General features: G+C 44.3%; 1 protein-coding gene and 1 non-coding gene across 13 annotated transcripts in view; both read left to right on the top strand.

Moving 5' to 3' along the window:
• Positions 1 to 14,092, top strand: part of Mia2 (MIA SH3 domain ER export factor 2) — a 96,886-nt gene that overhangs the window by 27,620 nt on the left and 55,174 nt on the right. For 7 of the 12 annotated variants that reach the window (XM_042260577.2, XM_016007357.3, XM_016007356.3 and 4 more), the window contains exons 7-9: positions 10,273 to 10,404; positions 11,851 to 11,872; positions 11,969 to 12,057. In XM_042260577.2, the coding sequence (XP_042116511.1) occupies positions 10,273 to 10,404; positions 11,851 to 11,872; positions 11,969 to 12,057 (243 nt within the window). Of the gene's footprint in view, positions 1 to 1,768; positions 1,920 to 2,432; positions 2,548 to 3,603; positions 3,757 to 10,272; positions 10,405 to 11,850; positions 11,873 to 11,968; positions 12,058 to 14,092 lie in introns of those variants that run through there. The other 5 variants (XM_006988955.4, XM_006988950.4, XM_076550592.1 and 2 more) reach the window with 3 other exon arrangements.
• LOC121822618 (small nucleolar RNA SNORA26) lies at positions 8,320 to 8,443 on the top strand. The gene has a single exon (XR_006063795.1). It is a non-coding gene; the product is annotated as a small nucleolar RNA SNORA26 (small nucleolar RNA).

The raw sequence follows: 14,092 nt of genomic DNA, 5'->3' as shown, positions 1-14,092 counted from the left end.
ACCAGAGAAATTAAGAAGTTGAAAAAATAATTTACCAGTCAGAACATGATATTTGAGTCTCTATAAAATATTTATTTAATGAAACCCACTAAGTATGCTTACTTTTGTGGGCTTAGTAAATATAGTCAAATAGATTTTCCTTAACTGTCTTAGTTGAAATTCCTTAGACATGAAAATATTGAATTTAAGTTTATTTTAATTATCTTGTGGTCTTGGAAAGTTACATCTTTGCAGAAGGCATCTTAGTATTAAACCTTCAGTGTTAGAGGCTGAGACTAGCTAACAGGCTCCTGTGAGGTAGACTTTTACATTTTTTTTAAAAAAAAATCATTGTCGGTGTGTGGAGGTGGTGGCACACTCCATTAATCCCAGCACTCTAGAGGAAGAGGCAGGTGGATCTCTGAGAGTCTGAGACCAGCCTGGTGTACAAAGGGAGTTCCAGGGTAGCCAGAGCTGTTATACAGAGAAACCCTATCTCAAAAAAAAAAAAAAAACAAAAACAAAAAAACAAAAAAAACCCCAAAAAACAAAATCACTGTGGGCTGGTGATGCAGCTCTGTGGAGGAGAGAACTTATTGAAAACTGTAACAAAAAACAAACAAATACACACACACACACGTCAATTGTCAATATTTAAAGCATGAGTTCATTTACCAATTCCGTATTCTCTTGAACAGCTACAAGATTGCAGGAGAAAAGTCTCTAGTCTGGTAACCAGAGGCTCAGGCTGCTACCGCTGACGAATGCAGACGTGTAACTGTACAGTTGCTTGCGTGTATCCCAACTGCTTGGCTTCTCTGGGGCCCGCAGCCCACAATCATTGGATTAGATGTTCTGAAGAGTCTCTAACAGACCTGAGCCTAGCAATCTGGCACAGCTTTGAGACACCCATAATGCTGATCTGAAAAGCTCCTGCAAACAAAAAACTGGAGCAATTTCCCGGTTAATTTCGAATGAAATTTTTCTTGCCTAGTTGAGGCGACTATTTCAATTAATCAGTATTTCAGGTAGATTATGTGTAGACGTACCTTCCCTGTATCACTCAAGTAATAGCAGTCAACACAACTTTTTATCAACTTTATCCTATGGCTGAGGAACCTCTTGACGTTCTAACATCCATCTACTCCCTAGAATACTTCATTTACAGGTGTCATAAACCAGGAAATGCCCACTCCTGTTGAACAGGAAGCTCCAAGTTCGATATATCCCGAGAACAACTCTTACATCACAGATACAGAGAACAGCAATGTGGCACACCGGTGCTGATTTCCTTTCAAAAGAGGAGTGCTTCTCTGTGTGTCACTGAACTAAGTGGGAGTAGCTTGTCCTTACAGCTTTGACATAGGGCCGTCCTGAGGGTCTAGGATGTGGACTAGGTTTTCCAGTTAGCGATGTCTAGGGTCAGTGGGTGCTTTCTCGTAGCTGTTATGAGCACTAATAACATTTGCTGTCCGTTTCCTTGAAAGCAGGTCCTTCATAAGATAATAAAATCTCATGTCCACTTATGGAGAACCTTCTTTGAATATCTGTCATCTGGTAGAAATCATGTATTCTATGTGAGTAGACTATAGGATAAAATCTTTAGTGTTTCAGTTTTCAGTTGTGGATTTTAATGTGTGATATGTATAATATTTAAGAAAATACCTATATATAGGCATAAATATGTGTGCACACATATATTTCCTAAGTTATGAGGTCCATGAAAGTGGATTATGGGTTGGTAGTCACAGCTCCACCTACAGCACCCCTTTGTCTCAGTGTCAAAACAGGATCACACTCTGTGTGGAAACACCAGTCCAGGTATTAAAATCTGGAATCTTTCTCAAGGATATGAAGTGTTCAGGAGAGCTTTACTTGTATGTTAGGGTATTTTAACATGAACTCCCTAAGACATGGAACAGGAAGGTCTGGGTGAAGAGGTAAGTGTCTCCGTGACTGTAATGCATTCAGAAAGTTAGATTAAGAATTTTGTACTGACTGTTAAGTTTACTATTTTTTGCTATGGAGAAATTTTTGCTATAGGTATGCTTGGGTTTTTTTGCTTTCTAAAATTTCACTTGTCTCATTTCTGCTTTTAGCATGTGGGATGGTAACTGTTGCAGATTGGAAAGAGGCACAGATGAACACAGGGGAGATCGGTCGAGCAAAGCAAATTTTTTTCTTTCCTATTTACAAATCCTAATATCCCCAAAAGATTTCTGGAGCCCATTAAAGGTGGGCTCTGACTCACTGAAGAATTTTCATTTGAGTAATGCAGTGTTTAAATCAAAGCTTAAGCATCTTTGAAATTCTAAAGATAAAATGTCAAGCACAGTTCTGACGTTAATATTCACCTAAGTTAGTTTCAACGCACTCCAACGCGTAGGAAAGTTGTGCACTACCTTAAAACTGGAGTATTGAGCAACTTCGGCTGTCTCCGATAGCAGCAGTTTCTGAAACTCCCTAGGGTGATGTGGCAAAGAACAGTTCGAGTTTCGACAAAGTAGGCCTCAGTTTGGTCTTAAGTCGCTGGCTGTAAAGGAACCGTGGGTGTTTCTGATTTTGAGTGTGAGTGCTTGTGGCACGAAAGTGATGTTTTCACTCGGAGTTTTTATTACAGGGATTTACAAAGGGTTTATGATTTTGTTTATTAAGTTCTCTTGGGCGGCTGCTCCTTTCCGAATTGCTCCACTGAAGGACGCGTTCGTTTGGATAAGACGAGGGTGTTGGGAAAGAAGACATACATTAGAGACAGGTTATCTTTTAAACCGTATGTTTAAAATCGTCTCTCCCAGCCCTTCATGCAACGGCTCCAAAAATAGAGCCCTAAATTTAGAGGGCAAGCGGCTACATTTAGTTCTTTTTCTCAGTGGGCGCCGCGTGCCGGGCAGACGTCCACTTAGGCGCTCAATGGAGTTGAAAGCTGGGGTGCGTGGCTAGGGGCGGCCAGGCGGACTCAGGTGAGCGATCCCCGAACGCTGGGCGGGGGAGGACCGAAGCGTGCGTGCACCGGAGGGGAGTTCAACTGACCAGTGCACACCGTTGACGCGGCCGCCTTCGCGTCCAGAGTTCGAAGTTCTGACCGGCAGGCAGGCAGGGCGCGCGGGTGGATGATGGCCGAGGCCGACCTCTCCGTGCTCCAAGGGGGGGTCGCCGGGGATACGAACGGCAGTGCGGGGTTCGGCCTCGGGGAGAGGACGCGGACGCGCCGAGCTCTCGGACGCGGGGCCTCGTCCTTCTTCCTTTCTTTCTTGTTTAGTTTTAAATGCTTGACTTGGTTTAGGCTTTTTTAATTTAAAGAAGTTTTTCCTTTTCTATACCAACTCCTGTCCCCCCTCTTTCTCCTGCCCCTGCTCTATCCCGCTCCCCCTACTCCCCCCACTCTTCACAGCGCCTCCCTGGGCATTACCCCCGCAGCCTCGCTGCTCCAGCTCTCCGTGCTCCCGCTCCCCGAGCTCCCGCTCCCCGTGCTCCCGCTCCCCGTGCTCCGGGGCTGAAGGCCTGGCAGAGGCTCGTGGGCCCTTTAAGCGCAGTAGAGGGGGCGTCTCCGCCTCGCCGGCGAGACCAAGGCCGGGGGTATAGGCGGGCTCCCCCCGCCGGGCCGCAGTGGTGCGCGCCGCCTGCCGGCGCCTTCGCCTTCCCTGCGCTCCCCCGACCGCGCCGGCCCTGCTGCTGGCCGGCGGGCCGGCTGCGAGGCCTCCGCCCGTGGGCGCGGCGATGGCGGGGCCCGGGGCCGCCGCGACTTGCGTGCGGTGGGTTCTGGAGCAGCTGCGCGGGGTGAGTCCTGGGCCCGGGAGCCGCGGGCCCGGCGGGGCCGAGTGGCTGCGGCGGGGGAAACCTGGAGCTTCGTCGGCCTGTGCTCGACCGCGGCGAGCCGAAGGGGGCCCGGGGACCCGGAAGGCAACGTGGAAGTCCCGGAGGGGCCCGCATCGTTCCCCACTTCCGAGTCAGATTTGCCTGAACGTTTATTTATTTTGAACGGGGGGTCAGTTACACGTGGTGCTTCTGACTGCCGGAAACTGGAGTTTCTTGCTGATGAAACTTCTTGGCTTAAGAGGATGCCTAAGCTGGGGCCAGAGCTGAGATTTTAATTCTGCATTATTTTTCCCCAATAAAGAGTGCCCTTTTGAGATGCTTTAACGGTAGTTTCCTCCCTCCTTTTTGTATTGTAGTAACAATACAAAAGGCATTCTTGTAAACTCTAGAGATAGTGAAGGATCAGGATCCAAAGTGTGTGTGTGTGTGTGTGTGTACACACACACACACACACACACACACACGTAATCAGGTGGCAGAGGTTTTGCTCTTTAAGTGTTTGTAGATGGTTTTATTGTTGCTGTTGACATGTTTAGGGACGCACACACACACACACACACACACACACAGTTTTTGGAAACTGCATTGCATTTTTAAGAAGACCATTTAAACGTTGCGGCTGTTGGACGAACCAGTTCTGATTATCTCCTTGTTCTGTGGATTTAAAGTAGTGCTGTCATGCTCATGGTTCATTGATCCAACCGTAGTGTAGTGAGTGTACCCGCTCGGGAGCGAAAAAGCTCTATGGAGGTTCTCAATGAACTTCAGAGTTTTGGTTGTCTTTGAAGGGAGAGAACCCACAAACTTAATTCACAGTAGAAGCCTATTGCTTATCGGAGCACACATGCAGAACAAAGGGAGGGAGAGATTGTCTCTTCTTGGGTTGTTGGGAAAGTCTTTAGAGGCCGAGCAAATAGTTTAAGCAGATGAGATGTGAAAACAGCGTGGACAGGAGCTCTGCTGCCCAGGGCATAATAAAGTGAGCCAAGGGTGTGATGTGAAATAATGCCCGCCGTAGACAACTGGGTCCCAAGGACTGCTGCAGGGGTGCAAAAGTCACTGAAGGCTTTTCAGTGGTGAGACTGTTAGAAAAAAAATACAGATTTACCTGATAGTGTATAGTTCAGGCGACAGGGGACAAAAAGCAGGCAGGAGAAACGACAGTGGTAAGGATACAGAAGTTGGTCCTGAATGGGGCAAGTAGGAAGTTAGAGCTAAAATGGGTATGACTTTCCTGATTAGCTGTGGAGAGGGGTGGGATGTGGGAAGAATCTAGAACAGTCATAAGTTTCTGGCTGTGTCCGCTAAGTTACTGAGATGGGGTTTATGGGAAGAGAAGCAAATTGTAGATGAGAGGTAATTTCAAAATACACACGTCTCCCTTAAAATCAAGCATTAGGGCCCTGGGGGGTGCTGGTGGTGGTGGTGGTTGGTTCAGTGGGTAAAGTGCGTGCGTGATCTGGAGTTGGAGCCCTCACACGCAGTGTAAATGCCAATGTCTACATGTGTACATGCGAGGCTTGCAGTGCCCTTCAGCTCTGGCACCGGGTGGAGTTGTGTTGAGGGGAATCCCAGGCTCACTGGTCACCAGCTTCGCAGAGAATGAGTGAGCTCTAGATTCAGCGAGAGACATTGTCTCAGAAAAATTCAGGTGGAGAAGGAAGACATCCATCTTCAGGTCAACCTCTGGCTTTTCTGGGCATGCTCCTGCAGCAGACGAAACACACGCACACACCTAACAGTTAGCAACCCTTGGTTTTGATAAGGTTGATAATGAGGGACATGGAGAGATTTTGCAGACTTTTCAGAATTTTTTTGTGGTTCAGTGGGCTATGTGGGTGTGTTTGTTGCTGGTCTTAGGGGAACAGTCCTCCTCTTCACCTTCCGGATGGTGTTAGCTGTGGGTTTTGTAATATCGGTGCTGTTTGTCAGATTGAGAAATGTAATCCTAGTTTGCTGAGTCTCTTGATTATTAGAGGGTGTTTGGTTCTGTTAAATATTTTCTTAGTATCTGCTGAGATGTCTTTTTTTCCCCTTACTTCTTTTACTGTGGTATTGATTTTTTTTTAGCTTAAAAATTACATTCGTGTGTGTGTGTGTGTGTGTGTGTGTGTGTGTGTGTGTGTGTGTGTGTGTTGCATTGAGATCCAAGGACCCAGGAGTCCTGCCATGTGGGTTCTGGGGTTCACACTCAGGTCTTCAGGCTTGGTGGCAAAGTTCTTACCTGCTGAGCCATCTTCCTGGCCCAATAACTTTTTAAAAAAGGCCTTTAGAACTATAAATTTCCCCTTTATGCACTGAATTAGCTGCATTCTATAAGTTTTGTTGTGTTGCATTTTTTTTTTCAATTTACCTGAAAGTATTTTTATTTGAAAAAAAAAAAAAAAACAACTATTTTATGTGCATGGGTATTTTGACCCTGCATGTGTCTATGCACCACATGTTTGCAGTGCCTGAAGATGCCAGAGGAGGGTGTCAGATTCCCTGGACTGGAATTATGGACCATGTGGGTGCTGGGAATTGAACTCGGGTCCTCTGGAAGAACAATTAGTACTCCCAACTGCTGGTGTATCTCACCAGCCCCTGGAAGTATTTTCTTCTTTTCCGAGACAGGGTTTCTCTGTGTAGCTTTGCACCTTTCCTGGATCTCGCTCTATAGACCAGGCTGGCCTCGAACTCACGAAGATCCACCTGCCTCTTGCCTCCCGAGTGCTGGGATTAAAGGCGTGCGCCACCACCGCCCGGCTGGAAGTATTTTCTGATTTCTCTAGTTGGACTGGAGGCGTGGTTCAGTGGGTAAGACAGGCCTGGTGACCTGAGTTCAGATCCCCAGAACGCACATTCACGTTGGACAGAGCGTAGGCATCTGTGGTCCTAGTTGATCCTCCCGTTAGTTGGAGGGGGAGGCAGGAGGCTCCAGACGCTTATGGGCCAGCTAGCCTGGTAAACGTGAATGAGAGGAGACCCAGTTTCAAAAAAAGTAGAAGGGACGAACCGAAAACCTGAAGTTGTTTTCTGACTTCATGTGCACCCACGGAATTAATGTGCCTAGACTCACAGTAATTTCCCTCATTACCTAATTTTTCATTGACCTGTGGTTATTTAGTAGTTTATTATTAATTTCCACATTTGTAAAATTTCCAGATTTCCTTTTTTTAAAAAAAATCATTTAAAAGCGATTCATTTTATGTGTGTTTAGTATTTTGCCTGCATGTATGTTTGAATGCTGTGTGTGTGTCTGGTGCTGGTGAAGGTCAGAGGAGGGGTCAGATCCCCTGGAACTGGAGTCGTGGATAGTGAAGAGCCACCATGTGGATGGATTCTGGGAACCAGACCTCGGTCATCTACAAGAAAGACAAACGCTCTTACCTGCTGGGCTGTCTCACCAGCCCTTCCTGTTTTTGATGGCTAATTTTAATGCACTGTAATCAGAGAACATGCTTCTCAAGATTGAATTTTTTAAATGAATTTTTATTATTTTAAATTATGTGTCTGTGTGTATATGTCTGTGTCTCTGTGTGTGTCTGTGCATGTGGGTCCAGGTGCCTGAGGAGGCCAGAAGAGGGCATCAGATCGCCTAGAGCTGGAGTCATGGGCAGGCAGTTTGGGACTGCCTGATGTGGATTCTGGGAACTGAACTCTGGTCCACCTAGAGCTGGAGTCATGGGCGGGCAGTTTGGGACTGCCTGACGTGGACTCTGGGAACTGAACTCTGGTCCTCTGCAAGAAAAGTGACTGTGCTCAGCTGCTGAACCATTTTTCTGGGATGGCCCTGTGATTTGATTATTTAAAAAAACATAGTGAGGTTTATTTTAACTTGATGTGTGGCTTTGTTCTGAAGACTCTTCCGTGTGCATTTGAGAATGTGTTCTCTGCTGCTGTCATGTATTATTTTGTTAGCATGTTAGCTCTGGCTGGTTTGTAGTGTTGTTTCAGTTTTCTCTTCTCATGCTGACTCATTGAAAGTGAGGTCTTGAAATCCCTAACAACTATGGATGAATTGTCTGTTTTCCCTTTACTTATCAGATTTACTTCATTGTGTGGTTCTCTTGTTAGGTAAAATAGTCTACATCTTAAAGACTGAGCTAGCCTTTGCCTTCACATGTCTTTGTTTCTAGTAACAGTTTTTGTCTGAAAGTCTTTTTTTTTAAAATCTGATATCAGAGTAGTCAGTCCACTTGTTTTTATGATCAGTTAGTATCTGGGGCCTGGTGACAAAATAGAATAACCCACGGAGGGAGGGGGTGGGCCCAGGGAGAGGTAAAACATGCAGTCCACTGGAAGCCTTAAGCTGTGTGGTGTGGAAGCACTTCAGGAGGAGGGATGGAGAGGCCTTGATTATACACTCATGGTCTTTGGGGCTGAGATGATGGAAATAGTTGTCTTTTATTGAATTCTGTCCTTGTGATCCTGGAGGCAAATCCTTGTTATTGCTTAACAGTATGGTATCCTGTTTTTGTGTATTGGACTCAGGTGAAGAAAGGAGAGACAGAATCAGGATAAAAGGTTTTTCCGCCCTTTCCTGTGCTCTTTTAAGGTTGGTGCTGTACCTTAAGAGGCTCACACAGAAGGGTAAAGAAACTCTTCATCAAACCCAGAGAAGAGCTGTACACCTCCTCCTCTTTGGATCCTGTCTGGAGTCACAGATGTACAAAGGAAAATAAAGATACAGGGATTTGTAAAAAAAAAAAAAAGAGCCTAATATTGGGTATATTTGGTAGAAGTTAATAAGTGATAGATAGCAGCTTGGAAGGAGTCCTTGTAAACATAAGAGCTAAAAACAGAGAGTAACTATTGAAGCATTTGTTTGTTGGTGTTGATTTTGTCAGACCCGGAGTGGGAAGATTGCGGGTAAAAGAGGTTCTAGAGGGTCTGTGTCGATACCTGGAAAGAATCAAGCATTCTTAGGGTTGTTTTCTCCTTGTGATCAAACTGTATTATTTTAATTCAAGACAAGAGATAGAAGGGAAGGATTTAAATCTCAAATTCAAAGCTCTATCAGTTGCTTTCTGATAGACCTGACCCCACCAACAAACTGCACGTCTGTGTTTTTCCTCTGCAGGGAAATTTTTTGTCAAACCCAATGCATATAAATAAAACATGAACTTGAAGTTGGGGAAAAGCACCCAACTCAGGTCATTAATACTCTTTTGTAGTTGGTATTTTTTTACTCTTTGGGGGCCTGCCACCAAATAAATACACGGAGACTTATTCTTTTTTGGGGGAGGGGGCGGAGACAGGGTTTCTCTGTGTAGTTTTGGTGCCTGTCCTAGATCTCACTGGCCTTGAACTCACAGAGATCCACCTGGCTCTGCCTCCCAGTGCTGGGATTAAAGGTGTGCGCCACCACCGCCCGGCTGGAGATTTATTCTTACTTATGAATGTCTGGCCTTAGCTTGACTTGTTTCTAGGCAGCTTTCTAACTTAAATTACCCCATTTCTCTTTAACTATGTTTGCCTCTGGGCTTTTTACCTTTCTCTAGTCTACATATCTTTGTTTCCTTCTTAGTCTGTGGCTGGCCCCTGGTGTCCTCCTCTCCTCCTTTTCACGATCACGCTTTAGATTTCTCCTATTTATTCTCACTGCATGCCAGCCCCTCCTATCCTTTCTCCTACCTAGTTATTGGCTGTTCAGCTCTTTATTAGACCATCAGGTGTTTTAGGCAGGCAAAGCAACACAGCTTCACAGAGTTAAACAAATGCAGCATAAAAGAATGCAACACGGGGCTGGAGAGATGGCTCAGGGGTTAAGAGCACTGGCTGCTCTTCCAGAGGACCCGGGTTCAATTCCCAGCACCCACATCAGGCAGATCACAGGAGATCTGACACTTTCTTCTGGTTCCCACAGACATCTGCACATATTCACACACACATAATTAAAAATAAAATTTAAAAAAAGAAAAAAAAAAGCATGCAACACATCTTTGTCTCATTAAGCAAATATTCCAAAGCATTGATGAATGTAACACATCTTAAACTAAGAGTCTCCAACATTCTTTTCTTGACACTCTGTCCTTATTCCTGAACCCTCCTGGAGTTAAGCTCTGAGAAAACTCCTCATAACTGCTGTGGCGCAACGCAGGGCGGTGGTGGCGCACGCCTTTAATCCCAGCACTTGGGAGGCAAGAGCCAGGTGGATCTCTGTGAGTTCAAGGCCAGCCTGGGCTACAGAGCGAGATCCAGGAAAGGCATAAAGCTACACAGAGAAACCCTGTCTTGAAAAACCAAAAAAAAAAAAAAAAAAAAAAAAGAAAAAGAAAAAGAAAAGAAAACTATTGTGTTTCACCATACTGCTGCTCTTCATCACTCAGCAAGAGCGATTGTGAGTTGCCGGGAAAACGAGGTTGGAGGCTTTCAGCTTTGTGTCATATGGTAGCCCATTTTGTAGTGGTAGAGTTGACCACAGCCTCCTGTACCTCTTTATAGTAGCACTGTGGAAGGTGCATGTTTATAGGCGGAACTTGCTTTGTCTTGAAGGTCGTGGCAGCATTGCCTGAAGACATGAGAGCAGGCTTTGAGTCCAGCGGTTTGTCATTGGAATTGGCGATCTGTGTGCTCACCCTCGGATTGCTTACTGTGCTCCTGTTTGTGTGGAGAGGCTTCCGATCAGTAAGTCACCACAGCATACTGAATGGTCACTCTGGGGTTTGTTTTTTAATTTATTTCACTTTTAGTTAATTTAATTTATTTTATATGTATGACTGTTTTGCCTGCGTGTATGTGTGTATATCACATGTGTTCTTGGTACACATGGAGGTGAGAAGAGAGCATTGGATTCCCTGGTACAGGAGTTACTGATGATTGTGAGCTACCATGTGGGTGATGGGAATTGAACCCTGGTCCTCTATAAGAGTAACAAGTGCTCTTAACCACTGAGCCACCTCTCTAACCCTTATTCTGTCTTTAGACTGAACAACTAATTGGAGAAACTTGTTATTTCAGGGAAATAAGTTAGGTCATAGCGTTCTGGGTTACTCATAGTAATATGTAGTTATTAGAAACTGAGTATAGATCTAGAGAAATGTTTTTGTGTGTAAGGATTTTTTAAAGGATTTTCTTTGTGGGGTACTATACACGAGGACAAAAGCCCCACCCTTCTTTCTTACTTTTTTTTGCGGGGGGTGGGGGTGGGTGGTGGTGGTCTGTGTTTATTTTTCACAGTATGAAAAGCCAGCAAGGTGCATCTACCTACCAACCTAGAATAAAACCACTGCTGCCATTTATATTGGGTTAATAACCCCTGATTTCGCCCCCCCCTGGCTTGCTGTGTAGAGGTGCCCCTGTTCTGGGTCCTGCATTGCTTATTCCTATACTTAAGTTTTTTTTGGAGGGAGGGATAATATACCCTTTTTTTTCTCAGACTTCTTTTTAGATGTTGGCCCTGTGCTTCTGACTTCATTTCTAATTTCTTCATGGTTTGCCGGTTCCCCCCAAGGAGCCCTCCACCTGGTGTTGCCCTCCCTTCTCTCCTGTTTACATACATCCCATTATATCTTGTCTTTTCAATTTTTCTCTTCCAATTTTCTCTCTCCGTATTTCCTAGGTGGTATGAGTCTTCTTTTGTTTGTTTTCCCTGATCATTGACACTAGTACACTGCTCTCACGGCGGGTTTATCCCTCCTTCACTGAGAGCTGAAGCATAAAGAGGAAAAAGGCTAATGAGTTTTTAAGAGTCAGTCCAGGTCCAGAGCCCCATAATATTTTGTAGACTTTTATTTAGGTTATTAACAGTAGGAGACTAAAAATAGGGGCTCCTTAGAATACTTTGTCTTAGGGCCAAATAGTTGTGTGGGAAACCTGGGTTTAAGTGGACTAAAACAAGTGTCTTTAGAATGAAGCTGTTTCTGAGCCTTTAATATGATAACACACAATGTGAGTCTTCAATGGGAGACCTTACTATTTAGCATTGTCTCATTGGAAATAGAATGCTTTTGGGTAATTCATTCAATGTAAAGTGGTAAGAAAGTTGTTATTTTAAAGTTGGGAGTAGAAGTCATATAGATTGACTTGAAGGTATATTTGTTTTAATGTAATTTTATTAAAAATTTGTTTCAGATTCGAAGCCGATTTTATGTAGGTAAGTTGTTTTTTTTCTATTTTAGATCTCGTGGTTGTATATAATTTAAAAACTTAGAACAGTTTAGTCATAATAATCTGTCTTTTGCTTTCTCAGGAAGAGAAAAAAAATTGGCTCTTGAGCTTTCTGCGCAAATTGAAGAAAAATGTAAACTACTTGAAAAAGTTAGCCTTGCTCAGAAGGAGGTAAGACATGTTTGAAAATAACGTCAGGGTCGAGTGTGGGACTTAACGGGTTCTCCGTGGGAGCTTTGTTTCAGAGCAGAGTGCCTTTGCTCCCCCGCTTCATCACTTAGCATTCTCCTAGCAGCCCCCTGGTGATGTGTGGTGCTTCTCTCCCTGGTGAACGAACGAGGTGGGGCGCCTTGATAGGCTTACTGCTCATCTAGATACTCTTTTTTTTTTTTTTTTTTTTTTTTGTGAAATTGCCTTTTTAAGTCTTTTTCACCTTTAAAAATTATTATTATTGTGTGTGTCTATATGTGTCTGTGAATGTGCGCATGTCCCAAGGCATTTGTGTGGTGATCGTTGGACATGGAGGAGTCAGTTCTCTCCTTTCTCATACGGGTCCTAGGACTTGAAGTCAGGTTGTCAGTCTTGGAGCAAGCTCCTTAACTACTGAGCCGTTTTGCTGGCCAATTTCCACCCTTTTAAAGGCACTCACAATCTTTTCCCCCGTATGTCATGTAGAAACAAGGCTTTTGTTTTTAATGTTTTATATCTTATATATAAGGGTTTTGTCAGATGTAGGGATTGCAGATATCTTCTACCCTGTGGCTTCTATTTCTGATTTGTTTGGTGTCTTAGAAGGTAGAGGTTTAGAATTAGAATTTTAATGTAGTATAATGTGTCAGATTTTTGCTTATCAAGGATGTAGAGGTGCCTTTACTTGTCATTGTGTAGAGACTTTACTTACTGTTTTCATTTGGGCTTTATCGTATTAGCTGGCTAGGGCTGCTGTGACTAAATGCCACTTTAGCAGCAGGAGTGAATTTCCTTACAGTTCTGGAAACAAGAGTCCAAGATGGAGGTGTAGGCAGGCTTTGCTTCTTCTGTGACGTGTCCCTTGACTTGTAGAGAGTGCTGTCTGCTTGCCCTGTCTCCCCCAGATCTAATGCTCTCTTCTTAGGCTACCAGTCATATTAGGTGAGGGTCGTCTTAACCGCCTCTTGTTAGCCTAGTTATTTTTAAAGGCTCTGTCTCCAAATAACACACACTCAGAGACAGGGTTTCTCTGTGTAGCCCTGGCTGTCCTGGATCTTGCTCTGTAGACCAGGCTGGCCTTGAACTCACAGAAATCCTCGTGCCCCTGCCTCCCGAGTGCTGGGATTAAAGGTGTGTACCACCATTACCTGGCTCTTTTTACTTTCTTCTTCTTCCTTTTTTTTTTTTTTTTCAACAATTTATTTATTTTTTATTTTATGTGCAGTGGTGTTTTTGCTTGCATGTATGTCTGATCCTCTGTAATTGGAGTTACACCCAGTTGTGAGCTGCCATGTGGGTGCTGGGAGCTGAACCTCGGCCCTCTGGAAGAGCAGCCAGTGCTCTTAACTGCTGAGCCATCTCTCCAGCCCCCTCTGTTTACTTTCTTAATAGTGTATGTGTGTTTTTTTTTTTTTAAAAGATTTATTTATTATTTTACGTGCATGAGTGTTTTTCTTGAATGTATATCTGTATACCATGTGAGTTCCTGGTTCTTTCAGAGGTCAGAAAAAGACACTAGGAACTGGAGTTACAGTTCCTTGTGAGCCACCTCTCCAGCCATCCTCCTCCAGGTATCTTTTTGACACAGTGTCTTACTGTTTAGCCCAGGGAGGCCTGGGATTTCCTATGTATACTGTGCTGGCCTTAACTCAGAGATCTGCCTGCTTCTGCCTCCTGAGTACTGGAAATTTGGGCATGCGCCATCATCCCTGGCTTGATGGTATCATTTGAAACATAAATGTTTTCAAATTTTGATGATGATCAGTTTATTTACTTTATTATTTTTGTGCTTCTAGTTATAGAAATAGATAGAGATAGCTGGGCAGTGGTGGTGCACACCTTTAATCCCAGCACTTCGGAGGCAGAACCAGGTGGATTTCTGTGAGTTCGAGGCCAGCCTGGTCTACAGAGCGAGATCCAGGACAGGCACCAAAACTACACAGAAAAACCCTGTCTCAGGGAAAAAAAAAAGAAATAAATAGAGATTAATTCAGGGTGACAAGAGATTTACACTTGT

Source organism: Peromyscus maniculatus, chromosome 14 (genome assembly GCF_049852395.1).
Source record: "Peromyscus maniculatus bairdii isolate BWxNUB_F1_BW_parent chromosome 14, HU_Pman_BW_mat_3.1, whole genome shotgun sequence".
In the NCBI taxonomy this organism is placed as follows: Eukaryota; Metazoa; Chordata; class Mammalia; order Rodentia; family Cricetidae; genus Peromyscus; species Peromyscus maniculatus.
Note: the sequence above shows the minus strand (reverse complement) of the source record. Positions and strands in the feature narration are given on the sequence as shown.